General features: G+C 39.3%; 2 protein-coding genes and 1 pseudogene across 3 annotated transcripts; 1 reads left to right on the forward strand and 2 right to left on the reverse strand.

Moving 5' to 3' along the window:
• Positions 1 to 226: 226 nt before the first annotated feature.
• LOC144641626 (uncharacterized) lies at positions 227 to 2,624 on the reverse strand. The gene is made up of 2 exons (XM_078500675.1): positions 2,495 to 2,624; positions 227 to 764 (listed from the first exon to the last, which is right to left on the reverse strand). The coding sequence occupies exons 1-2, from the start codon at positions 2,538 to 2,540 to the stop codon at positions 421 to 423; spliced, it is 390 nt and encodes a 129-aa protein (XP_078356801.1). The 5' UTR covers positions 2,541 to 2,624; the 3' UTR covers positions 227 to 420.
• A 2,174-nt stretch (positions 2,625 to 4,798) lies between these two features.
• LOC144641627 (uncharacterized) lies at positions 4,799 to 7,725 on the reverse strand. Its single transcript, XM_078500676.1, has 2 exons — positions 7,588 to 7,725; positions 4,799 to 5,188 (listed from the first exon to the last, which is right to left on the reverse strand). The coding sequence occupies exons 1-2, from the start codon at positions 7,631 to 7,633 to the stop codon at positions 4,845 to 4,847; spliced, it is 390 nt and encodes a 129-aa protein (XP_078356802.1). The 5' UTR covers positions 7,634 to 7,725; the 3' UTR covers positions 4,799 to 4,844.
• Positions 7,726 to 9,615: 1,890 nt separating this feature from the next.
• Positions 9,616 to 26,347, forward strand: LOC144640979 (uncharacterized; annotated as a pseudogene). Its single transcript, XR_013568473.1, has 11 exons — positions 9,616 to 9,689; positions 11,770 to 12,078; positions 13,235 to 13,720; positions 14,674 to 14,751; positions 15,022 to 15,115; positions 18,577 to 20,626; positions 21,744 to 21,965; positions 22,699 to 22,741; positions 23,198 to 23,455; positions 23,902 to 23,979; positions 24,507 to 26,347. The product of XR_013568473.1 is annotated as an uncharacterized LOC144640979 (transcript).
• The last annotated feature ends 214 nt before the right edge of the window (positions 26,348 to 26,561 follow it).

Genomic DNA, 26,561 nt, shown 5'->3' on the forward strand with positions numbered 1-26,561 from the left:
AGGGGAGGGGGGCTGACTAGTGACTTGAAGTGGGGGGGCTTAAGAGACTCCTCTCTTAGTAAGTCTTTATTTTTTCGGAAAAAGTGGGGGGGGGGGGGGCTAGCCCCCCGGCTCCTCCATCCCTGTCTTGTCGCAGTCTATTCAGGGAAGAGTATGTAATCATGAAGTGACTCCACAAAGGTTATTTCATGTGCATGCCAGAGTCGTGTAGAAGACGGAGCATAAACAAATTAAACAAAAACTTTATTACATGTTAAGCTTGTTCATTACAAAATTTGTCATTTGTCCTTACAACAACTAAAACATCTCCTGCTAAAAATCTTAATGTTCTCAAGTTGACATGAATAACACGTCCAATCGTCAACGCAACGCTAACTTCTACTGAGCAAAGCTTTCTTTCTTTTGAACACTTCAAAAAAACTAACGCAGAAAAGCTGCAAGAGCGCATGCCAAGAGCATGAAGGCGCTGACCATATTTGGTACTTTGGCTCCATTGCACAAATCCCCACTGCAGCAGTTGATGTCGCAATCAACCTTCACTGAGGGATCAGAAGACTTGCACAAGTCAGATGTATCAGCATCACAGGCCGATGAATCACCACAACCCTTGACATATATTGCGACTGACCCTACATCACTTTTTCCTGACACATAGGCTTTGCCACAGCGGTCTAGACCTGATGCACAGGTCACCTCTTTTTTGTTGCTGTCACATTCTTCCCAGCTCGTAGTGGTATAACACTGATAGCACTTGAGGCCATATCCTGCAAAAATATCAATGATGTTGTTCATGTTCTACAGTAAAACTCTAAACGTAAGTAAGAACCTGTAAGTGTTAAGCTCAATCTAGTGCCTAAATCGGCACTAATTGGCAACACTAAAAAGGGAAGAAGAAAATATTCACAAAAATCGGAAATGATCTTTTTGAAATCCTAATATATATATAGAGTCAAATTAAGAAAAAATTCATGAATTAAAATGTATACAAATTATTAAAAATAAATAGATAAATGTGAATTAATTAAAAGCCAAGTTACACTAGGTGTTGCTTAGATAAAGTACTAAACTAAACTTGCAAATATAAACAATATTAATTTAGAAAAAAAAAATTGTTAAAATGGAACATGACTTGAACCAAGTTAAACAATGCAGGAATTTAAATAAATAGTGCCATCAATGAAATAGTGAAGCTGTTTATTACAAGGTGGTGTTCAAATAATATAATCTAGGGTTCTTAAAATTCTAAACAAAATATGTTTGACAAACAAGATTGGTATCATTATTTTAATAATGTAATTAATGTTATTTCCCAAGTTTAATTGTGAAATTGTGTCCCCTATCATGCTATAAGTTGAGGGTTTTTACCCTCGGCTAGATTCTTTAGACACTTCAATACAGTCATTCATTCATTCATTCATTTTATTGTCAAATGTTAACTCGAGATTTTTATTTATGCGACAGGGAATCGAAGGGAACGAATAATCCATGTGCGATATAAGACGAGATTGCTGTCATCGTGTTTGCGAACGGGACTTTGGGCGCGATGCTCAACGAGTTTGCCAATTCAAGCAGAAAGGTCTCTGAAGAGTCCCATGGCCGAAACGAAGCGCTGTGAAATTTTTACAAGTAGCTGTCAAATTTTATTGTCAAAATTTGAAACTGTAGTGAGTTGCGCATTTGGTCAACATCAGCAACTAGTAGAAATTTCATTTCTAAGCAGTAATCATCGTAACATGCAAGGGTTAACTTCTGACATGACTTTAATTACATGAATTTCCAGTTTGAAATTTTCAAAAAAATTTCTGGGCGCTGCCTGAGGTCACATGAATTCTACGCTTGGTCTTTCGTTTTCACCGCATGCAGCATTTTGAGTTACAAGCTGTTCTATTTCTATTCTCTGCTTTAGAAAAGGGAAGTAATGAAATCGGTTTTCTTTTCTGAGCAAAAACAGAGCACGTAAGTCAGTAAACAAAATTCAAGCGACCACATATGACAGACAATGCAAGAACTGAACACGCGGCTTGACCGACTTTGCTGTAAAACATGCATCCTTCGATACATTTACAGCTTACCACTTATGCGCAAGAAAAGCTACCTTTCGGAATACAATTCTGAGGCAAAATCAATACTAGAACTCGTATAAACCTTAACGAGCGTTCGAGTTTATCACGCAAGTGCCGAAAGAGTGGTCGTGCATTTTTTCACTTGCGATACACAAAATGTTCTCCAGCGCAAAGTTACACAGCAACCAGCACAGCAACACTCCCACAATTGATCGAGACTTCAAAATTTGAAAATAAAAGGACTAAACGATGTCGATTTATCGAAACGCGGTACTTTTTAACACTGACTTGTTGCATAACAGTTCCGGCTAAGCGAAAAATGGGCGCTGGCTGACCTCCAATCGAAGGCCTTGAAACTGCTTAATTACGGTAACTTTTCTTGGTTTTTAGTGCAAAGAATTTCAAGTTCAAGTGTGATGTTATTAACTTACCGATGGAGATGCAAAGAAGAAAAGCGAGAACAAAAAGTGATTTCATCTTCAAAGGCGTAATCTCTCTAGCTTCTGAACTCCGTTTGTGAAACTTCAAAAAGCAGTTCAACAGTGACGTTTTTGCTGAGTGGGCTTTATTTGTATAATGGCAACAGTGGTTTTGATTCCTGTCAAAAGTTCTAGCCAATCAGCTTCTTTTGGGGACGTCATCTTTTTTTTCGATCTAGCGTAAAAGTCCGATTGAGTTCGATTGAAATTAAGCTCGATTGGGTTCGATTTACTATGCCGGGTAGAAAGAATACCCGTTTCTGAGAAAACCTAAAAGGTCAGAACAAATTTTGACGACACACCGAATAGATGTCGGTTGCCGCAGACTCCGGAAAAAAAACAAAGAAACAAAAAACAGAAAATATAGTAAATTATGGAGACGATCACTGTCAAGAAAGTCACTTTTGTAGCTAACTAATCATGTCTTGTCTGTTAGGACCTTTCAGTGTTTAACATTTATACAGAAGGCGGGCAAGCGTACGTATTAAGAATCAAATCGAGTTTCTAGGAATTCGTTTAACAATGGAGATGTCTTTATTACGAGGCAAATGCTTTTCCCGGCAAACATTTCTAAGAATAAAGTTTTTTTTCTTGGAATTACATGACGGCCTTACTGCTGCTCAGTGGAAAATGTGTATGTTAATTCATGTTACACATGGGAACTTTTAACGCAACATTGTTGCATTGTTGCACATGTCGATCGGTACCTAATTTTCGCGATTTCAAAATAATCGCGAAATTTAATAACCGCGAAAAAAAAAACATTGCGCGAAGATTAAACACGTGAAAATTAAGGAACTGCATCTATCTATATACCCTGAAAATATCAAGATGTCTAATGTACAGATGATATTTCCTGTAATCAAGTTTGATTGGCTAATGCGAGGACAAAGTGCACAAAACAGGAGAAGGAACCCGTTTGGTGGGGTGGGAGAACGCGTGGCGATCTCATAGAATGTCAAAATAACCATGGAAGAGTCGTCACTGACCTAAATGATAAAAATGCGTCGTAAAATATGGCAGACAGACGCGCTCTTTGTAGGCGGTTATCACCGCATCTCAACTTTTACCTTACAAGCCTCTGTACATCGGAGAAACAACATTCAGCTTCAGAAAAACCAACCCCTCATATGTCATTCATTGCAGTAATGACAACAGCAACGATTTTAAAGCCCCACAATAGATGGAGAATTGAAATCAGTCCTTAATTTTGCTGGAGAAAAGGAAATTCCATCTATGTTTTATCACCGTAAATGTTGTCGCTAAAGCCGGAATAAGATAAACTCCGAAATAGAGGCGAGGTGGTTAAAACTACGCCAAAAAAGAAGATCATCAAATGCGATAACACAATCTACGATTAGAAAAAATGTGTTTAGAAAAGCGTATATATGAAACGTTTCAAAAAATATAGTGCCTTTCAAATTTTTGAGCAGACGAAACTTTTGAAAGACTGTGCTAGGCTCCCACAGTGAGCAAAGTTATGGAAGCTGAGGAGGCAGCTAATAGTAATGCTTGAATTTTTTAAGAATTTAAGATTGTAAAGTTACAACTGATTAAATTTAAAGATAATTTTGTCGACAGGCGTTCATTTGGTGTCACACAGGTCAAACACTCAACTATTCAAAAGCACATTTAATCCGTAAGGCCATACAGGGGAGCTTTTTTAATTCAAAAAGGCAGAACACTTGATCCTGATGGTCTTGGGAACTTTTTATATTCATGCCTTCTGAAATCACTAGAAATACATCTAAAACTGCTCTCGTCAAGAAATATATCAATTTATACTGATGAATACCACTGGGGATTTTCTTTTAACTATAACAGTTTGAAAGTCACTAAGATGTCCTCCCCCCCGCTATGTGCAGATCAAAAGTAAAAAAATACATGACCCACCCCCTTTCTACTCCGCCGCCCCCCTACATATTGAACAGTCCCTTAAAAACATCTTTGATCATTGAATTTTGTTTAAAAAAAAAAGGGGACAGGCAGGGACGGGACCAACAGCAGGTGTCCGCCTTATAGAGGTGTCCGTCTTACAGAGGTGTCCGTCTTATAGAGGTGTCTGCTAAGAGAGAGTTGACTGTATACGCATTTTAAATGGGTAAAGTACCATCTTGGGTACGGTCTTGTCGCAGTCTATTGAGGGAAGAGTATGTTTATGAGGTGACTCCACAAAGGTTATTTCATGTGCACCCCGGAGTCGTGTAGACGACTGAGAATAAACTAATTAAACAAAAGCTTTACTAAAGCTCGTTCCTTACAATTGAGCAAAGCTTTTATATTTTTAACAACTTCACAAAAACTAACGAAGAAAAGCTACAAGAGCGCATGCCAAGAGCATGATGGCGCTGACCACTGGTACTTTGGCTCCATTGCACAAATCCCCACTGCAGCAGTAGATGTCACACTCGGTGATCTTCACTGATGGATCAGAAGAATTGCACAATTCAGATGTATCAGCATGACACTCCAATGAATCACCACAACCCTTGACGTATCTTGCGAATGACGCTTCATCTCTTTTTCCCGACACAAAGGCTTTGCCGCAGCGGTTTAGACTTGAAGGACAAGTCACCTCTTTTTTGTTGCTGTCAAAGTCAACCCAGCTCTTAGTGCTATAGTACTGGTAGCACTGGAGGCCATATCCTGCGAAAATAGATTTTGCTCATTTTCATTAGGTTCGACTCATGTGAAGTTCGACGTTTGCCCTGGGCCTAAGAACCTTAATTTAAGTGTCGAGCTAATTCTTGTACCCAAATCGGCACTAATTGGGACACTAAAAAGGAAGAAGGAAAAAATTCACAAAAATCTAAAATCTTCTACAATTCAGTCATCATATATGTTAAAATTAAGAAAAAAAGCAACAAAGTCATAAATTAAAATATATACAGATTATCATAAATAAATAGATAAATATGAATTGGTTAAAAGCCAAGTTAACAATGCGGGATTTAAATAAACAGTGCCATCAATAACCTTGTAAAGCTGTTTATTACAAGGTGGTATTCAGATTATATTATGCAGGGTTTTTAAAATTTTTAACAAAATACGTTTGACAAACAAGATTGATATTTTAATAGAAGATAGGAGTCGTGCACGTGTTTTGGATCAAATATACGTAGTAAATTTTAAATTACATAGCTCGTGGCTAACGCAGCTATGCAAGATACTTTAGATACTTATAAAGTCATTCATTCATTCATTCATTCATTCATTCATTCATTCATTCATTCATTCATTCATTCATTCATTCATTCATTCATTCATTCATGCGATATCATACGAGTTTGCTAATCGAAAGCAGAAATGGACAGAAGAAAAAAGAAAACCAGCTGAACTTTGATAACGCGCGCCTTTTTTAATGTTCATTCAAGTGATTGGTTGAAGCGCAGCAAACACATTCAAACTTTCACAAGAGCGAAATATTCAAATTCATTCATCTGTACAGTGAGCTCGGGAATTTTTTAGGATTATTTTCAAACGTTTTTGAAGCACAACTCGGTTAATAAAAACCGACTAAAGACAATGTACATCTTAGATTGTAAAAGCTCGGTGTAAACAAGAACTGGACGGCGGCCGTTCTGCCGTTTTGAAAACCGAGATAAGCCTCGACTGGCCTAAGGTGAATGTTTTAAAAGGTGGCTGGTATCGGTTCTCAGCACATTTCAGCTCTTATACTTTGACGGGTCAGTCCAACAAATTTTTATTAGTTACTGCTTCAATAATGGTATCAAATAAATACCCAATGATTGGTGAATACGTTTTGGTTATTTGATTGACGATACTGGTTACCATAGCAACAGTATGACCCTTAAAAACACCCTTAATTTTGGCTTTAAGTGCTTAAAAATTAAAAACGAGCTTGATGACCCCAATTTTTTTTATTATTATTGAACATTGATCAGCATGTTAAGGTACAACTTTCTGCAAAGTTAAAAAAAATTATACGAAGCCGTTTTAGAGCCACCTGTGCTTCTGGTGTTTTGGCACCGAAAATTCTGCTTCCATAGCACCTGGACTTCTTCTTCGGTTGAACTTTGCGCTTTATTTGGAAATTTTCCCATTACAGACTGGCAAATAACTTGGCGAAGAACTTACTTGGTTGATTGAAAACTTGTATCCTTGCTTATTCAGATGCTTGCCGAGTGTAGCTATCATCACTCTGTAAGCTGTCTGGTTCGAAGACAAGACGTCACTTTTTTGTCCTTTTACTTTAGGGCAGAACTTTTAGTTCGGCTTGCTCGTTTTACTCCGGCGCTACACGTTTTCCACACATTTAGCCCGAACGAGGGGCTAATATTGTGTTTGGCTTCTTTATAGAACTATTTTTTAAGCGTTGTACTGTTGTTCCCCTAGCGAATGTTTGCACTCGTGTTACACGAAAGCTGCACTCCTTCTTTAACCAATCAGAATTAAGTAATATTTAATGTATATTATTATCATCGTAACATGACAAACCTGGAGCAAAGAACAACATATTTTGACAGTCGAAAATAAAGCAATTACATGACTTTTCTTTCGTTTTCCCCGCATGTAGCATTTGAGTTACAAGCCGTTCTAATTCTATCCTCTGCTTCAGAAAAGGGAAGTAATGAAATGGGTTTTCTTATCTGAGCAAAAAAGAGCACGGTGAGAGCAAGCAAGCCAGTAAATACAATTCCAGCGTCCACAGTACACATGACAGAGGCAAATTCTAAGGCAAAATCAACCCTTAAAATCGTATAATTTCTTCCTTGAAACTCTGAATACTGTACAGAGCGTGCAATTTAACAATCACTAGAATGCCGAAAGCGACAATTTTTTCCGCATTCGGTACACAAAGCGTTTTCCAGCGCAGAATTGCATAGCAACGATCCCACAGTTCATCAAAACTTCAAATTTGAGAATAAAACATCTCGATCAGTCGAAACGCGGAGTTTGGGAAGCGATAAATGGGCGCGGGCTGATATCTAATCGAAAGCCTGTAACTGCTCAATCACGGTCACTTTCTTGGCTTCAGTGCAAAGAATTTTAAGCTCAAGCAAAGTGTGATGTTAGTAACTTACCGATGGAGATGCAAAGAAGAAAAGAAAAAACAGAAAGTGATTTCATCTTCAAAGGCGCAACGCTCTCCCCTGACTTCTGTTTGGAAGACGCCAAAGTGCCGTTCGACGGCAAAAAAATCTAAAACTCCTTGTCGTTATTCAGTGGCCTTTATTTGTATAGTGAGTCAATGAAAAGAGTGGTTTTGATAATTGTCAAATGTTCTAACCAATCAGCTTCTTTTGGAGCCGTCATGATTATTTAGATCTTGAGTAACTTCATTCCTGGAAAGAGAATCTGTTTCTGAGAAATGCTATGAGGTCACAGCAAGCTTTGACGACACACCGTGTTTCATTGCCTTTCCAAACACTCGAAAATAATAAAATCATTTGGCCTTCGCCCTCGTACTTTTATCTGTTTTCTCGTGTTTGGAAATCCAGTGAAACACTCGCCCTCCCATGGGACCCCTCCCATGACCTTGCTGCATTATTTTTCTGTTCCAGAAACACCAGCTAGCTGAGCTACACATGCAGGAATAAGGATTTCGAGATGCCTCGAAGTCGTTGTAGTAATTTCGAAAGAAGACTTCCTTATTATAGGAAATTAACGCTTCATGAAATTAACGCGAATTTCGATTTTTCAACGCAAAAAAGCAAACGAAGCGAGCGAGCGAGAAGCGCGAGATGCGAGCGAAGCGAGCGAAAGAAAAATGGAGAGGCTGTGGACATGTTTGAAGTATTAGACTCCTCCCCTTGTCATCGCCTTGTAATTTACAACTCCGCCTCTTGACCTTTCAATTAAATCGGACCAATAAAATTTGAGCGGTAAAGTGCTTGTTTAATTGGCTACAAATGTCAGCTTACAAAACAACTACACGTGTGGTGACAACAACACGTGAGCTTTTATTTCGGTGTTGAGGATGTCGTCTGAGACGACTTCTTCAACCCCCCAAAAAACCTGCAAAAAGAGGCAGAAAGCCGAAATCAAGCGGATCCTCCAATTTTTGTAGAATATGCAGGTGCTCATTCACGATTCGCTTGGGGAACTTCGGCAAGACATCGTACATCTCTACGGAAAATTTATTTGTCGAGCCAAAACGCGAAGGTGTTTTACGGCGAAAGTTGGCAGACGTCTTGGTCGATTTTGGAATTGCAGTGCAAGAAGACGAATTTTGTTCTAGTAGAGTGTGTTCATCTTGTGCATCTAAAGCTAGAAGTGCAGCAAGCAATGTTAAATTTATAAAGAAATCTCTAGCGCGACCGATAGATTGGATAGATGGCGTAGAATCTCCTATAAGGCAAGTTGATCGTGACGAGTGATTCAAAAGAATGTCTCGTTCGCTTCACACGTCTTCGGCGATGCCGGCCGAGGTGCCGGCCAAGTGATTCGCCAAAGAATCCTAAACAACGCGAGCAAAACCCGTCAAAGCAGTCTCAAGCGAGAAGGTCCATTTCTTTTAACTGTAGTACCGCTACAAGTTCATCTTCGACTCCAATTGACGAGGACAGCCTCTTTCTGCTCGTCTTTGAGCGACGAAACGTTTGAATCACAGCATGTCAATAGTGATGACAACTCGAGCAAACCGCAAGACGTGCCTGCAAGCAATCATGATCGGCCGTTGTCAAGGTGATGACACTTTTGCCGCCTTTCAACCAATGGGAATTTTCCGTTTCTGGAGAAACGGGAAATTCAATATTTCCAAAGATGTCTACAGCCCTCTATTTTTTTTCGCTCCGCGCCCCCCCCTCCCCCCACCCCCTTGCTTCTTCCGTTTTGCGCTTGCGTCCAGCTCTCTCGCCGTTCTCACCGCGCGCTCATCGATCGAAAAAACACGAAATAATAGAGGGCTGCGAACAGTTTACAGAGCCTGAGATCATAGTTAGTAGTAACTATGCTGAGATTGATTAAAACTGCCGCTACAGTAGATCACACACCGGGTAAAAATTCCTTATGCCTGCGGTAAAAGGTATCTTTGTCAGCGGTACCTCCAATAGTCCCAGTTTCCCGCAAGTTTCCCTGTCATGTGTCCTCTCATGTTTCACGAGAGGAATCCTCATCATGCATGCATGTCAGCCAGCATGTTCCTGGTTCCAAGGATTTTTTGGACATCAGCAAAGAACAACAGGTAAAGTCTTGTTTAATTACGAGAAGATCTAGGAAATATATCTGCTGACATTGAGAGAGCGGAGAGAGAATTGAGAGACCGTCGGCAGACGGCCTTGGCGGTGATCGTTAGAGCACCATACGTACTGTAGCTAGTATAGACGGGACCCCAACCCCTCCTTTTACTATGAAAAGCACAGACGTTTTCGAACCACAGACGCAAATACCAAGTTGATGTTTTTGTTTTTGTCGCGCTTTCACTCCCACCGATGAGATGGAATGCTTGATAAGCTATTTACAACTTGACTTCTTGTTGTTGTAAACAACGCGCAAGAGAATATCTGCGACTTCCGGTTTTCGTTCGTTTAGTGTTTTGGAATTTTTCGCAAATTGGAGGCCATTTTGAGCTGCTATACACCAAATTGCTAAACATTCCGCAAAATACATTGTTTGCAAGCGTAAACTGCGGGAATCAAGGTCCAATTAAGCAGAATAAGGAAAATTTCTGTTATAAGTTAATTAATTGAATAATTGATCTGTCGCAGTAACCTTTAACTTTTGATTTCTCATGATCTGACGAGCCTGCTGCTTGTGTTACTACTAAGAGTGTTTTATAACATTATACTTTAACAACTAGTAATACGTGACTCACAGGGCCTTGCGAAGCTCTGGGTTGGGGAGGGGGGGGGGGTGGTGTTATAAATAAGGAGTGGATTATTTGAAGTTGAACATTAATTGAATTGTACAAATTCAATTTTCCACAGTAGGCAGGAAGATATATTTGTTAGAAATTTAAAAATATTTTTTGGAGGGGTAGTAACTGGTAATTTGTTATTGTTGCCTAGTAACGGGCATGGCCGTGACACCCTCGTTCCCAGGGTCTACTCCGCTTTGAAGATGGCGGCTCTTTCTGGTTCGTAAAGAGGTATAAAGCGTTGGGAAGCGCAGGCTATTTTCAAAATCATCGACAAATTATTGGATAGTCGCATTTTGGACATTTATTTGAGGGCATAAAAAAAAAGAACGAACGGCAGGAGGATTCAAACCCTCCGCCCGCGCGCCCCTGATGGCGATGAAAGGTTTATAGCCTGAATAGGCGTTGAGTGAGTATTATGTGGAAATCAGTGTTATTTTAATCCGAAAAGAAAAACGATAAAAATGAAAGGCTCAGGATTCGAACCCACAAAAAAAAAAAATAAAAAAAAAATAAAAAAACCCTAGCCGGATTCGAACCCCCACCCTCAGTCCCGAAGATCTGATTTCAAGTTCGACGCCTTACACCATTAGGCCACCAGCGCGCCATTTCCGCCACACATCAAGCTCACAAATATATATGACCGTAAACTCCACACGAGATTTCATCCCGCCTTAGCCCTTTGAGGGACAAAATTATACACCCTGCTACGCTCGGCCTTCGGCCTTGCTTCGCGAGGAACAAAACGTTTAGACAGATAAACTTTTGGACAAAAAAGTTTCTGAATATTTTCCATCCCCACAAAAACATACCGTATTTTCTCAATTAAACGCCCCCGGCGTTTATTTCAAACTAGGCACCATAGATCGGGCGTTTATTTGAATGGTGCAGTTTATTTGAGCAAAATGTTTATTAAACAAGGGTTTTTAATCTTTATTTGTGGCATGAATGTATCTTGCCATCGAACCTAAAGCATATTACACCTCAAATAATATTCGGGGCCCAGCGTTTAATCGGGAAAATACGGTAGTCTAATGATTTTACCACCCAAACATGGAGTATGTTAACTCATGAAGCCTCAACATTACCTCCCCCCTGGCACCGCTCCCTCCCCCTCCAAGCATTTGGCTGTTCAAGTTAAACTTCTCAAACTCATTAAGGAGGTTTAAGGAGGTTAAGGAGGTTTGGATACCTGGTCTTAGTTAGCATAGATGTTATTACATTTGGTTTCTCGGTTTACTCGGTAGGTTTTGTTTCACTCGAGAAGACTGATATTAAACACTCCGCGGGCAGTGTTTCATTGGCTACCCAAACACCTCAAATTTCGTCAAAAATACTCCACTAGGATGTGCCAGAATGTTGGAAGATTATTTTTGTTAATTATAGGCTTATTAACTTTCTTCGGCAGGCGAGGGAGTTAAATATACAAGGAGAAATATTTTGACATTACAAACTTGCTATGGAAGAGCCTGTGTTATGCAAAGTCAAGGGTTTGTTTGATTATCATGCTTTGAAGTCAGATGAAGTTAGTTTTAAAGCGAATGAGATTCTGGATATAATTAGTATACAAAGCACAGCATGGTGGACTGCAAGAAACCAAGATGGCTCTGTTGGCCTTATTCCGACTAATTATGTGCAGGTAGTGGGAGATGATGTGTCACATGTACCTTTCCATGAAAACATGCCAGAAGTTGGAAACCGTGCATCATCTAACCAGGTAATTTTTTTCAAATTCATTATGAATTAATGTCTGTGTCTCAATTACATGTAGATTGTAATATGCAGGGCCCCTTTTGATACCAGCCAAGTGCTGATTGGGCCACCCTGCCTAAATAAAACAGACTTGACTTGCCAAATAATAACAAGCGACCCAATTTTATTTCTCTTTAATGGACTGGATCGGAGCTTTAAAATGACAACCTTCACTGTTCATATAGACCTGATAAATCACAACCGAATAATAAAACAAAGGTATGAAATAAATGTTTTTTGTAGTCAGTGTTTCTTTTACTTTGTTTTATTGCCTAATTAACTGATGTGAAAATTGATTTGCAACTGTTGTATTTAACTGGTTTAATATATGCAAGCCAGCACATTTGATATTCCTCTGAGTTTTCAAACTTTAAGATTTATGTTTGCACATTAAGTTTTCAACCCAAATAAATTTAATAGCACAGAACATTTTCTGACCTGACCAATCATTGAAAATCGATGATCAGAAATCAATCGATCAAATAATATCAGTCGATAATAATTATTGTAAGTTAATTGATATCGGTTGGTATCGGCCAATCAATGACCAATTGGTACATGTAGTCACAAATGAAATTTCCTTAAATATATATTATTATTATATTTATTGCCATCGATTACAAGTCTAATTATAAAATGCGTAGACAAATGGTACCATGCCTGTGATTCCAGTGTAGAAATTGGTGAGGCATTTGGTTTAGCGAACATTATGTTGTACGTACATAACAGAATTTTTATGGTTGTGTTTGTCAAGTGTCTTGTACACTAGTGTACACGTAGACCTTGCGCGTTTCCTCAATAATATTGTTTTTACTGCATGACATTAATGAACAAATGAGATACTGATCGCTTTTAAGAGTTGCTGAGTTGATATACAGTCAAATCTTGCCTTGCGGACACCCCGCTATTGCAGAGACTCGCTATTTTGGACAAAATCCAGATCCCCGGCGAAAGAAGTTTGACTGGAAATGACTCTTGCTATTACGACTCACGCTATAATGGACACTAGATGACGCCACAGTGTGTCCGCTATAACAAGGATATTGACTGTAATTTGTTTTAGTTTGACAAAAAGCCTCTGCAGCAATGTGATTGTTGTTTTCTTCAACTCAAATGACTAGAAAAACCAAAAAGACGATGGAGCAGTGATACCAGGAAATGAATGCGATACTGTGATTGCTAAATTCAACTTCAGGCGAAGATATGGGGATGAACTTACTATTCAGAAGGGTGACCGCATAGATGTAATTAGAAAGGCCAAGGATGGGTGGTGGAAAGGAAAGATTGGAAAAAGGATTGGATGGTTTCCATCAAACTATGTAACAAAGGACTGGGATAACGGTTATGAATGTGGACCTGATGCTTCTGTCATACACAAAGTCAAGTGCAAGTTCACCTTTTATGCTGATAAACCTGAGGAACTTAGTTGTGAAGTGGGAGACATTCTGGATGTTATTTATAAGCCTGAAGATGATCCTGAATGGTGGCTTGTGAAAAACCAAGATGGTTTAATAGGGCTTGTTCCTATAAACCATGTGACGGTAGTTATAGACACTGAAAATGAGCCTGCAAATGGAAACAAGTCAACATCAGTGAATTCAGCCAAGGTTTGTTGAATTTTGAACAGTCGGGTAAATTATTTGAAAGAACTATTCAAGCAGAGTACAACAAGTAGTTCATGCTTAGCTAAGTTTGAAAATTTGGCAATCCTTTTCCAACTGTGTGGTGAATAGCTGTTATAGTCATCTACAACTACCGTAATGATTCGATTTAGCGCCCTCCTTCCAATAAGCGCCCCCTTCCGAATAAGCGCCCCCCTTCGAATGTGTTTTTCTCAATAAGCGCCCCTATTCCAATAAGCGCCCCCATTCTAATAAGCGTCCCCATTCTTACAAGCGCCCCTATTCTAATAAGCGCCCCTATTGTGGATAAATGCCCCTAGTGAAGTCATTGACGTTGAATAGATAAACTCATAAACATTCACTGTACTGTACAGGTATATATTTACTGCTAAAATGAACAATTCTTTTAAAAGTAACTGAACTTTCGACAATTTGCTACTGTGACAGGTTCTGTTATTGTTAGTTATTTTAATATTTATTTAAGTTTTGTTTTGAACATTTGGTTGTTTCTCAAAAAATGAAATAAGCGCCCTGTCCCGAATAAGCGCCCTGTCTCGAATAGGCGCCCTCCCTTGAGGTACCAAAAGTAAATAAGCGCCCCGGGCGCTAAATCGAATCATTACGGTACCGATATATAGGAACATGATCCTATTTCTCACACTGAATTTGTTTTCATTTTCATTTTTTACTTTATACCCAACCCCGCAAGCTTGAAACTTTAAAAACTATAATGTGTTGAAATAATGGTAATCTTGTCTCCTCTTCCCTCCCTTCCCTCCTTCCCTCCTCTGTCTGTCTGTCTGTCTGTCTGTCTGCCTGTCTCTTAGTCCGTCCATCTTTCTGTCATTTAGCATTTTCAATTGCATACTTCTAGTATGCAATGTATATAACAGACTTCACAATGGCTGAACGTATCCTAAAACATTGTTTGCTTTAAGGAAGAGTCAAGTGAAAAATCTAAGAAAGGTTTCTTCTCTTCTGCAAGACACATATTTAAAAAGCTTGGGCGGAAAAAGGTATGTTTTACTGTAAGCTTTACATGTGTGCCAGTTACATGTATGGTAGCCCCTGAATACAGCCACCTCTCATCGCTCCTGGCTAAAAAGCCAAACTGGCTGGGATTGATGAGAGGCTGCTTTATTCACAGGCTACAGACGATTATATAGTAGAAGTTAATTGAGGCAACTTAGGCTACTTTGTCACATGGAGGACACGGGTTGTCAGAAGCTGTTTGTTGTAATTCTTCTTTAATTCCCTTTTTCTCTTTTTTATTTATGTTCCTACAGTCTATATACCGTGTACAGCCTAAATCGACAGTGTCATCATCATCGTCATCATCCGTAACAAACCATGTTACACAAGAAACCAAGCAATCCACAGGTATCTTCCTATGTTTTTTTTTATTGTGGGATATTTTAGGGTTTTGTACACCAGAAATTGATACATCTACAGTTTTTGATTGCATTATTATAGACAAAGGCTCCTTAGACAAAGGCTCCTGTGAGACAGGTCGTGAATGAAATTGCATCATGGGGCGGGGGGAGGGGGGGGGGGGGCACATGACCTTCCTTCTTCTTTATGGTCGTGCAAGACTCCTGCTCATTAATAAATTCCTTAGGCAAATTTCGTGAATTTTCTTCATTTTCAACATCGATTTCGCTAAAATTTAACAAGGATGCTAGGGGATGATGGAATTACATCATGAATGTCCTTTTACTGAGAGATGACCGTTGACTGTTATGTTACAAGTTCTTACAAGTTTAACTGCAGATATTGCGATTTTGTGTCCAAGTTTTCAGCTAGAACAGCGCATCAAATTAAACACAGCATATCCAATCAAACGTTCGCTAATCAAACCCAATCGGACACCTATCGTTCGATTGGGTTCGGTAATCGAACGTAATCAAACTCACAATAAAATTTGGTCAATCGAACAAAATCGAACGTTTAATTACCAATTAATTGTCGTCATCCACGTCAATCCACAGGCAGACCACCCTATGTGCTCGTGGTTAATTATTATTGTTGACCGTGAGACGAACAAAAGAAATTTTTTGTTTTTTTGTTACTGAAATAAAGCTCTGGAAATTACTTATCGTAACTACATTTCGCTTTAAATATCTCAATTAAGTTTAATGAGACGTTAATCGATTCATGTGTTGTATTTCTTCGCCTGCCCGGGCCGTTTTAAGCGCCTTTTAAATGAATAGCCGATTCCCTCTATAGCGCACGCCTGCAGGGAATCACGGTAGTTGTATTCATCAAACCATGCGTGAGACTCAGCAACGTGCATGGCTTGCAAGTTGGCGGCCACCAGCAGCGACCTCCTCCTCTTCAAACCGGAATTAACGTAAAACTACTGAAAATCTCGCCTGTCTGACGATGGCTGTCGACCAGTGAGTTGTTGCTCTATCTCTTCACCAAATTTTAGCTTTATCCCTCCAACATTTTCCGGGAAAATCTATGCTGAAATCATGCATACAGCTTTCTCAATATGATCGGTGCCCAACTCAGCGACCAAAGGAATTCGAAACACGCAGGCTGTTTCAAATTCAACAATCAGCGCTGGCATCCCGCAGTAGCCTAACGCGGTTCAAAACCTGATTGGTGAATTTGAAACGGCCTGATGTTTCGAATTCGTTTGGTTTTGAGGCTTCCGAAGACCTTTCGAGCCAATGTTTACAACAATGAACCTAATTATGATAATTCGCTATGTTCCAGCGCAAGGGACACAAAGCTGAGAACAATTATTTGTAATTAATTGTACAAAGATGTTAAAAACAAACATTCTCATGTAATATTTTGTTTGTTGTCGGCTTCAGTCGTCGCAGTTTGTGCATACTCTTTCATTTCAGTGTTAAGGCGGGAGACCCTAAACTACAAAATACCTTGGGCTCCCTTAGTATCCTAGGTTTAGGTTTTGGCCATGTTTGTGCTATTGAAGCTTTCATTTTCAGTAGTCATGACCATATTTGGTAAGTCACGTATCCAGAACACAAAAACTCTAAAACTCACTAAGCTTACATTTTTCTCCGTTTAAATCAACATAAGGGTAGTGTAACACACACTCCTGCTAAAGTTTTGAATTCGCCTTTAATACTTGCGTTAACTTTGCGATTCACTTGGATTACATATAAACAAAGAAAAACGAAGAATTAATAAACTAGAACTTGAAACTTTACTAAACAGAATACAACAATAATGAACAAGAATCGAAAAAAATACAAGATCTGTACGGCAACTCCAGAAAAACAGGAACTAATTTACAACCAAAGCATAAAGACTTTTCCGATTTGAGAACAAAGAATAGCGCTAAGGATGTTACGAAACTAGCGATAAACGATTACATAATGCGACACCGAGAAACTAACTTGCACAAAAATACATAATAATGAACAACGCTAAACAAAGAAACTAAAACTGAACAAAAACGCGAACATGAAACAATCGAACGCTCGTAATTACAGTAATAACAGTACCATATTTCAGTGTTTGTTTTGTCGCCATCCACGTCAGTCCGGTTGTTGTTAGCTGGGCAAGCTCCCGTAAGCAGCCATCTATCCCTATCTAGTGGCCGCTTACGAGAACCATTCTCGTAAGCAGCCAGCTCCAGTTACGGACACTTTTTTCGCGTCCCGAGGGTGTCCGCTTACGAGAGCTTCGACTGTAACGGTTGCTTGCAGGTGATCGAACTCCGACACAAGAGCTATTTACGATTTGCATTTTTTATGGGCTGCAACTTTTTGAAATTACTTATTGGTATACAATAAAGCTTCTCACCCTACGTTTAGAGGCTCGTGGGGGCTCTTTACCAGTTGGCGGATGAGATAAAATTAAAGCTCCTTTGAGCAACCTCATGGTAATGCGATTAGGTCGATTAAATGCCCTCCCTCCTAAGCGTTTAATAATATCTTAATCTCACTTCATTTGCCTTTGAATGTCTTTTTCACGGGAGTTGCATCAATGGGTCTTTGATAGTTCGTGCGAGAATAAAAACATCAAACTAAGTCTGTTTTATGCTAGAAAGAATGTCTGTCTTGCTATGTTTAAATTGTGTCAATATATCACTTCTTGGTTTACGCCATTCGCCTTGACAATGGTAAACAGTCGTGTCGGCTTTGGTTGCGTGCAAGTAACGATCGCTCAAATTAGTTTATCATCATCATCATTTTATTTGCCACTTTAGAATTAATACATACAAAATAACTTAAATAGATAGGGCGAGGAGACCTCCAAGAAACCACAAGGCTTATGGGGGAGGCCACCTCGGGTTAGCAATAAGTTAGTAATTTCGCTGTGAATGTGCAGCTAGGCCAATTTCAGACTCATTTTATTAGAAATTTCATCATTTTTTTCTTAAAAGAAGAGAAGCTACTCGAACCAGTGATCGATGCTGGTAGAGAATTCCAAATTTTAGGACCCTGGAAAAGTATTGTAAACTGCTTTAGATTTGTACGACAGTGATGTGGTCGATAACACTTTTCTATTCTTGTGTCTTAACTGTGTATTTGACTACTAGTAGAAAACAAATGAGAAACATCGGGGGCAATAATTGGTTATGATAGTAAAACATAAATTTTCGCCTTAATAGAAGTAATTTAAAAGCCAAAACCCAAATAACTGTGATTTTGATACCTTGGCACTCAGTCCTTTACCGAGGTGTTTACCTGATTCGTCCCCAGTCGTCTTCATATGCACGCGGCAAAGGGAGAAGCACGCGTGCGAGGTGGGGGAGCAGGGGTTACCACACGTTCAGGGTCAGTCGAGTTTATATTTTGATCGGAAACCGAACGGTCCGCTTTTACAGAAACAGCCTCTTCAACATTACTTTTCTCATATAGTGCCTCCAGAGATTCTTGCACGAGGGCCCTTGGCCTTGAGAGCATACCACAATGCTCTTAGTGAGGGAAGAACATCTGTGAAGAGGGTGCCAGTCATGATGATTGGACAAGATCGGTCAGGAAAAACCAGTTTAAAGAAGTCATTGAAGGGGCAGGTATTTAACCCAAATGAAGACACCACTGTAGGGATAGATGTGGATCCTTCACATTTCAAAGTGTCAACTGAGGTTTGGAAGACAGGGCAGAAGGATCAAGGATCAACTGTTAATGCAGCCTTTTCTTATGAGCACCAAGCAGCACAGCTGATTGTAGATAGCTTGATGACGGAAAAACAAAGACCAGAAGAAACTACAGCTTCAGTTGCAGCGCAGTCTGAAAGTATTCCTTTCGTTAGTGCAGATTCATCACCTCCGAGACCCAAAGAAGGAGATTTGAAACCCTTACCTTCGAAAGATTCAGAGACAACACGTGAACCTGGAGAGGATGTGGCCAATTCAAATGAATGAGATCAACAAGGCACGTCAAACGTACCAGACGAGGTCGCGACTCTGGTTGAAAAATTGCTTCACGAGGACAAGAAAGAAGAAGAAGACAAGAAAGACATCTATTCTGTGTTATGGGATTTTGGTGGACAGTCAGTCTACTATGTCACCCACCCGCTCTTTCTTACATCGAGGGCAATTTATTTGCTTGCTTATGACCTCAACCGAAATCCACATGAGAAAGCCGATCCTCTTGCAAAGCAAGGAATGTTCAGAGCATTTGAAGACAACTGCAGTCTAAAAACGAATCTAGACTACCTAGATTTTTGGATGACATCCGTTGCTTCCCTAGCCAGTCCTGACTGCAACCATCAAGTGTGCTCTAATTCAATGCTGTTGCCAGAGAAACTTCCTCCTGTGTTCTTAGTGTGCACTCATGCTGATGAACCTCATGGTGGTGGTGATCCTTGTGCACTAGCCAATGAAATCTTTGATTTTTTACAAAACAAGCCGTACAGTGCCCATTTGTTCGAGCATGTCTTTGTTGTGGATAATACTAAATCTGGCGGAAAATCTGAGTGTCCAGAAGTACTACGTTTGCGGCAGGAAATACTTGCAGTTGCCAAGGAACTGCCGCAGATGGAAGAAGCTATTCCGATCAAATGGCTGCAATATGAGAAAGAACTTCAAGTCATGAAGGAAGACGGATTCCACTGGATTTCTCTTGAACGAGCAAAACAGATTGCTTCTGAAGTATGCAAGATTGGTGAAGATCAAGAAATTGTGACGTTGCTGAACTTTTTACATGACCAGAGAATTTTGATTCATTTTGATGACACTCCTGAGTTGAATAGATTGGTGGTCTTGGACCCTCAGTGGATGATTGATGTGTTCAAGAAAGTGATAACTGTCAAGCGTTATGATCACGAAGAAAGAGAATTTAGAGAACTATGGCGCAAACTAGAGAAAACAGGAATCCTGCAGGAAGAACTTTTAACACATGTCTGGAGTCCTCTGTTGGACCATCAAGGAACATCTGAAAGCCTTATTGCAATCATGGAGAAATTCAGCCTGATGTGTCCGTGGCCTTCATCAGATGCTTCATGTGGCAAACAGTACCTGGTGCCATCCATGCTGATGTCGCACCCACCACAGAGCATCGTGAAACTTTTAGAAGCTGCATCAATTCCCTCTCTTTTTCTTTTTTTCAAATTCCTCCCAGCTTGTTTCCCCGACTGGTGCTGCAGTTTTTTCAGTGGTGCACTGAAGAATTTCCAAGCCCTGTAGACCCCCAGTTGTTCCACAATTTTGCCAGGTTTTACATCTCTCCAGATGAAGGTTGTTCAGTTGTCCTTCTGAGCCATCCTGCTGTGGTCGAGGTTGTTATTCTCAGTGAAAGTCACATAGCTGATCGAGATGAAAGCTCACAGTCGATGCTGAGCTTCTCCGCTGACCAAAGCCAATGCACATTTGAAGTCACTGTGGCCCGTGCTGTACGAAGGCAGTTGGTTCTGATGCTCGACTGTATGAAAAATGAATTCTGTTGGCTGAAGAATATGAGATATGAGGTTGTTGAAGGCACAAGTGTAATAACTGGTCACAAATGTAATAAAGTCACAAGTGTAATAACATTCGGTCACAAATGTAATAAAGTCACAAGTGTAATAAGGTTTGCATGGTGACAAATGTAATAAATATTTCACACTTAGGCACAAATGTGAACGGCACCTGTCGCTGAATTAAATTATGTTGTCAGTAACTATCACTTTGCATGTACACAACATTTATATTGGAGAGCTTGTCTAAATGGACATATTAATCATTGGTTCGGTTGGACCACGTCAGATAAAGCACTGCTCTCAACCAGTAACATATTCAAATGGAATTGCATTCAACCATAAAGTAATTAGGCAATAAAATCCCCTAGATGGCACCAAGCATAGATATATTGGAGTATGGTCGATTTGCCATAGCTGGGATTTATTCAAGAAATGGCCAGACAGCGTATACTGGCTTTCATTAAACCATGGCTAGAGTTTAGTTCGAGTATATCATAAATACATCAACTGACGAAATGAATAACACTATACTGGCCAAGATTTGCTATCACGATATTAAAGTTAGTATAGTAGCATTGTAACTTCTGCTGTTGAAGTTGGGTTTCATACTAAAATGACTGTCACTAGGTGAATAGACTTCTTAAAATTCCTCAAGATCGTTAAATGCTGATAAAGTATTTTTATTGACAACTGTTCCTCTTATGAAACCACAGGCAAACCACCCTAAGTGTTCGAAGGTTATAACAATTGTTGACATAAGACGAACACAAGAAATATATCAAAATATACGAGGCTTATGAAAAAAGCACTAAAAATTACATAGAGTAAAATGAAATGTTAATTGATTGATTCATATGTGGTGTTTTGTGGCCTTCCTGGAACATTTGAAACATCTTATTGTAAAAACGACCTTATAAATGACTAATTTGTCCATTTAGACAAGCTCTCCAATATAAGTGTTGTATAGATGTAAAGCGACGGTGACTGACAACATGAGTTTTAATGATATTTGCTGTTCACATTTGTGCCTGTGTGTAAAATATTTATTACATTTGTGACCAAACCTTATTACACTTGTGACTTTATTACATTTGTGACCAGTTATTACACTTGTGCCTTCAACAAGGTCAGTTTCCTCTGCCCAGTGTGTTCACAAGGAGGCACAGTTAACTACTGCCGTACTCATCAAGTACATGGTTGCCAGCAGCTTGAGTGCCTTCACTTGTGGCCCGAGTCTGAGTTGTGCAAACATTCACAAGCTGTCATTTGCCGAGAGTCCGCTGATGCCGTGGAAACCAGGGTTCAAGTGAAACACTTTTCACCATGGTTTATACCTTCACATAATAAGGTAAAATATTTAACAATTATTCGCCTCAGGCTCAGTGATTATTCAACAATAATCACTGAGCCTGAGGCGAAAAATTGTTTTAGTATAGTTTTCAGAGGTGAATATCAAAACCTGCAAAATAACAATAGAAAACACGAAAACAAAAGACACAGGTGCTCGCTTACATACGTGTAAACCAGTTTAATTCATCGATTGAAATCGTAATTTACACTCAAGTTTTAGCAATGAAACGGAACAAAACAAACACTACGAAAAAGATGGATATCTGTTACCTTTGTTTAATCGTTGGTGACTTCTGAGCAATTGTGTGAATCCTCTCGAAATTGGTAGCTAAATAATGTTTTACCAGTCGATCTGACTGAGTACATGGCCGCTGCGATCTCCAAAACCACCATGTTTACGATCAATTCAAAGCCTTGAAAACCATCTCTTGGAAATATTTTCGGTCCAAAAGCCTTGGTAGTCAATTTGCAAAATTCCCAATGTTTCAAATATCCAGGACTTGGAGTGATGTCTTTTAAATGAGAGAAATTTTCATTCAGCAAATGCCGCCATGTTCACTAGCCTGGATGGGAAAGGTGGCATGGCTTAGTAGCCACGCCTTGAAATGCTATATTCACCGCCTAGCGCGGTGAATATCGGGTCATAGTCCGAGCTTCTCGACCAATCAGAATTGAATTCACCTCTGCAAATTGTACTAAATCTATTTATCAATATTTTCTTTTATTTTTAGAAACCTGAAGATAAAGAGAGGACAGGTCTGCCTTTAGCGGAAGGTAAGCCTGCGTGCTTTTGGTAGAATTTCTCCTCTATGAATACTGAATACATTCCTTTAATAAGAGCACAGGGCGATTAGTTTCACTGTTCGTCCTAAAAAGTGATGCTACTTCAGTTTGGGCAAGAACTGTTGTGTACATGTAAACTTGAGGGAGGGGTAGGAGTGGACCGATGTTCGAGCCGGTTGTTGATTTGAAAATTGTGGGTGAATTGTTTGAGAGATGAGGTGAAAGTTATCGTCAACTCGGAGTTAAACCTTTATTTGCGTGGTGTTTTACTACATCATAACTAGATTGATGCCTTAAGAGTCACGTTTGGCGATGTAGTTTGGATGTAATTGCCACTTGCATTACTGAAAGCCAAGCCAAATACACTAAAATCTAGCTTGTGTAGTGATGAAAGTGTTAAATATATCAGAAAAGTTCTTATAGTGTTGTGACATGTTTAAATCCCAGCAGCTGAGGAGGAGTCAGGTGAAGAGAAGGCCCTTGCCTTACCCTGTGCAGTTCAAGATGCTCTTCTATCACAGTCTTGTGATGCAAAAGATGTCGTGGTTCGACTACAAGAGGGTCTGCAGTTGGAACAGGCTTCTCTGGAAAATCCAGACCCAGAAACCAAAAGGATGATCCGTTGCCTGGCACGAAAAGCTAAATGTTCGTGCAGACTTGATGTGGTGAAGCATTTGAGGAAAGTTACACCAGCTGGGACCACAGGTAATTGTAGGTTTTACGCTGCTCATTCTGCAGCCACATTGTAACTATGGCGAGCAGTGCCTAGAATAACTGTTGTTGGATGATATTTCAGTTACCTGAGCTTTAGAAGATGACTTATGCTTGGCTATAACTTAAATGTAAAATAAACAACAATAGTATTCCTCAGGACTTCTCCCACCCGAACGAACAATTGTCATTCCTGGACTAAGCTATGTACATGTTATTGGATTCTAAAAGGACATTACGCTGTTGTTATGGTACCAGTCTAAGGCATCAGGGCTTTACTACTGGCTGCATTTCAAAGTTGAAAGCTAGCTATAATAGCTCAAAGAGCTTTTAGCCGTGACGCAATTTTACTTCGGAAGTCCGCTATTTGTGCATTTTCCCAAGATTGCATTTTTGTGTGGAGAGTACTGTAATACTCATTTAAATTTGTCCTCCAACAGGCCCGTTACTGCATGAAAATCTTGATGTTCGGAACATTCCTCTTCAGCAGAGTAGAGAGCTGTCCGTGCATTTGTGTGGTAAGTGACGATGTATAGTGCACACTGTAGAACGGAGACCTGATATAAGATGTTGAATTAATAAATTGAAAACGAGAAAATGTTTTGTTATGATGGTCAATAAATGAAATCAAGTATGTGGGACGCAGAGTTTTCACAGTTAAGCGTACGGGCCACTTTTTATTTCTGCTTCGAAAGCGGTGTACTGAACTTCTGTGTTATAGGTTGATTGGTGATTTTTAAAATGCATTTTGATTTGTTTTTACATAGGACAGTTGTTTACACTTTGCTCATTGTTATCTGGTAAGATTCCTAAAAGTTCCTCCGTTTAGTTTTACTCTATACCCACAACTGAACTGGCCTTATTCAAAACTGTCTGATACTGTTATATTTACTCAATTTTAGAGCAGCCATTTTGAATGCTTTGTACACGGCCATTGATGCCAACTGTTTACTTAAAATTCTGACCAAAGTGTCACTAAAACTCTTTTTCAGAGTCATGTGTTCCTTATGTTGGATAAGATTCAAAATGCTGTCATTTTTTTTAGGTGGAGATGAGTGGATGACCGTTGCTGAGAGACTGGGGTTGAGTCCAGCAGAGATCCGTTTCCTTGAGAGACGATGTCTTAACCCGTTTGAGCCTGCACTACAGCACAGCAGGAATCAGCAGTATTTGACTGTGGGACACCTGTATGATGTGTTGGTCGATTGTGAACTTCCGATGTTTGCTGACTTGTTATAGAAGATGTATTTAGGTGATGTTGTACTATTTCTTTAGAAAACAGAGAAAATTTATCTTTTGTTCAAGCTATTATACTTTTCAACCTACGCGTGCAAGGTGATTTACCATTTTTAATTATAGCCTGATATGTAGCCTCCAAACAACTCGCCATGTGATTGATACGTTCGGGAGAGCAACTGCCTTTTTAGGTCGGAATTCACTCTCTGAGAATTATTTTCGTCAGAATTTGAGTAGACCCTCAGAAAATTACTTTGTGCTCGCCCGCTCGACTGAGGGACTACTTGTCTATATTTTAACAGAGATTTTGCCGTAATGTATTCTAAAGACGACAGGCTAAGGTGGGGGTAAATTGAATCTTTTACTTTTCCATTATAGTATTTGTCTTATATAAAGACCTGCCAAAAAGGCACGTTTGAAATACATTGAATTTTCTCAGATTAGGCGACTTTTTTAATATTCTATTTTTATACCAAAGATTTGTATTTTTCTCTGTATTTTATTCGGCTACACCCTTGACGGATGTGGCAAAAACGTAACAGAGAAAACTAAAGATAACTTAATGGTCTGTTGAGCTGTGTTGCATAACAGAGTTCTTTTCTCTGTATATTATTCGGCTAATGTCTATCAAATGTTTGCTAGTTTGCTAGTTTAAATAGAACATTAAATAGTAGCGTGTAATTGTTGCACAATAACAAATTGAATTTAAAATACACTTACTATCTTTAATTAATTATTCCATATAGTATTTTTATATAACTGCCAAGGCTGATTATTGCTTGAAATACATTTAATTTTCTTAGATGATGCAAATTAATTTAATATTCTATTTTTATACTCAAAATTTGTACAAAAAAATCGATTAAGATTTAAAAACTTTATTGTAGCTATGTTAGATCGTCTTTAGTAATCTAGTCTCCCTCGCTGCCGTTTTAATTGTCGTCACGCAAGGCTCCTCCCCAGTGGAACCTCAATTTAACGAAACTCTTTTTAACGAAGTCCACGGTATCACGAACGATATTCTTCAGCCCGGCCAAAGTTACAGTAAAATGTATGGAACAGGACCTCGACATAACGAACCTCAATAAAACGAAATCCTCGTTATAACGAACACAATCCGGAAGCCCAAGCGAAAAATGTACCTCGATATAACGAATTATAATTAACCCGCGACAAAAGATGAATGTAGAACAGACCAACAAGGATGAAAATACTTTAATCCTGTAATAGGAGAACAACTTCAAAGACATATGTCCATTCTTTCAGATCAGAGTCGTTCAGTTCAGTAAATGCTGGTTAGTGCAACATAACAGCGTGAAAAGCAATAATTAACTGTACCTCGAGATAACGAACATTTTGGTTGTTTTTCCACAAATTCGTTATATCCAGGTGGAGCGTTGCGTAACGACACTAAAAACGGCTGCGAGGGAGACTAATAGTAATTATGAATAAGTACTGTTCTTTGAATCGTGTTGTTTTCCTGGTCGGGATAGGTAATTAGGCAAATGTTAAATAACTGGCTCGTTGCTGGTTAGCAAGTGATTACAAACTTAATCATGCCATGGCTGGGAGAAAAGAGCATTTTTCACACCACCTCGTAACTCCAGAGATATGTGGATAAATAAAGACAAGTACATATTTTGTTATGTATTTTGTTTCGTACGTTATATTCGCGAGCCGCCGTGACTTGGTTAACTGAAATTGTGCTCTGTACTGCAAAATATAAAACGCTCAGATATAAGGCCTTTTGTTCCCTCTTAATCGAAAAAAGAGAGAAATATTTGAGTACCGTAAAAGCCCTATTAAGTCCCCGTCTCTAATAAACCCCCTTCTGGAAGCTCAATTTTGTTTAATAAGGCCCCCT

Source organism: Oculina patagonica, chromosome 2 (assembly GCF_052425735.1).
Source record: "Oculina patagonica isolate OP01 chromosome 2, crgOcupat, whole genome shotgun sequence".
Classification (NCBI taxonomy): domain Eukaryota; kingdom Metazoa; phylum Cnidaria; class Anthozoa; order Scleractinia; family Oculinidae; genus Oculina; species Oculina patagonica.

What these genes read in the sequence shown, in the direction of transcription:
- LOC144641626 (XM_078500675.1), bottom strand. Translation starts at nt 2,540, where the DNA reads ATGAAATCACTTTTTGTTCTCGCTTTTCTTCTTTGCATCTCCATCG. An exon ending in TCTTCTTTGCATCTCCATCG is followed by an intron (nt 765 to 2,494) that starts GTAAGTTAATAA and finishes ATATTTTTGCAG; the next exon opens with GATATGGCCTCAAGTGCTAT.
- LOC144641627 (XM_078500676.1), bottom strand. Translation starts at nt 7,633, where the DNA reads ATGAAATCACTTTCTGTTTTTTCTTTTCTTCTTTGCATCTCCATCG. An exon ending in TCTTCTTTGCATCTCCATCG is followed by an intron (nt 5,189 to 7,587) that starts GTAAGTTACTAA and finishes CTATTTTCGCAG; the next exon opens with GATATGGCCTCCAGTGCTAC.